Below are 913 nucleotides of genomic sequence, written 5' to 3' on the forward strand. Positions count from 1 at the left end.
CACACACCCAGAGCCCAGCCATTGGCTCCCTCCCAGGAAGCTCAAGGGCTCTGCCAGTTCCTCTCAAGCCCCCTAATCTCAGCTCTTCCTCTGCCACAGTGGCACAGGGTCACAGCACCCACTTCTGCAACGGCTCTCCTGTGGCCTCGCCTCATCTGTCCTGTGAGCCCTCCTGCCTGTCCTGCGAGCTGTTTGAGGACCAAATCAGTGGTATAAAACTCTCATAGGTGTGAAACCCACCTCTGCCCTCCCCACCCCCGGCCCTCTTAGATTTCAGTGCCCCCTCCAGAAGCCTGGTCCTCTGGTCAGCTCCCTTTAGGGTGGGAACGGCTCCTTGTCCCCGGGGTACGGGGTACAGTCCCAGAGAGGGGTGACGGGACTGGGGCGCCGTTGGACTCGTTCAAGGCTCTGCAGCACCGACGCCCCTCCCCCCACTGAGTCGGGACTAAGGTCTGGGAGGGGCCTGGGGGCTGCCTCCCAGCAAGAGTTGAGTGGGCCAGAAACGGGGAGGTGGGCGTGGGTGGGGAGGAAGGGGGCGTCGCATCCCCCCAAGCCCTGGAGCATCTTTCTCCAGCGTGCCCCTGTTCCCAAGAGGCTCTGAACCCCGCGCGGGCTTCTCTCTCCGGGATGCGGAGGCCAGTGCATCCCGGCGCCCGCCCTCGCGCCCCGCCCCGCCCCGCCGCAGATATAAGGCAAGGGTGCTGCCGTTCCGCACCCCGCCGCCCGCTGCCACCGAGTCCCCCATGGCCGGGCCCGCGATGCTGGTGGCCGCCGCTCTGGCGCTGTGCTTACTGCTGGCGTCCCCTGGCCTCGCGTGGTACAAGCCGACGGCGGGGCAGGGGTACTACTCCGTGGGCCGCGCCGCGGGGCTGCTGTCCGGCTTCCACCGGTCGCCGGACGCCCGGCGCTCCGA

At 67.8% G+C, this 913-nt stretch overlaps 1 protein-coding gene across 1 annotated transcript in view; it reads left to right on the forward strand.

The window, feature by feature from the left end:
- The first annotated feature begins 743 nt into the window (after positions 1–743).
- Positions 744–913, forward strand: part of NPB (neuropeptide B) — a 538-nt gene continuing 368 nt past the window's right edge. The window contains exon 1 of the mRNA XM_010856332.1: positions 744–910. Coding sequence (XP_010854634.1) covers positions 744–910 — 167 coding nt within the window. The remainder of the gene's footprint in view (positions 911–913) is intronic.

The sequence above is a fragment of the Bison bison genome, unplaced genomic scaffold (genome assembly GCF_000754665.1).
Source record: "Bison bison bison isolate TAMUID 2011002044 unplaced genomic scaffold, Bison_UMD1.0 scf7180017864371, whole genome shotgun sequence".
Taxonomy (NCBI): Eukaryota; Metazoa; Chordata; class Mammalia; order Artiodactyla; family Bovidae; genus Bison; species Bison bison.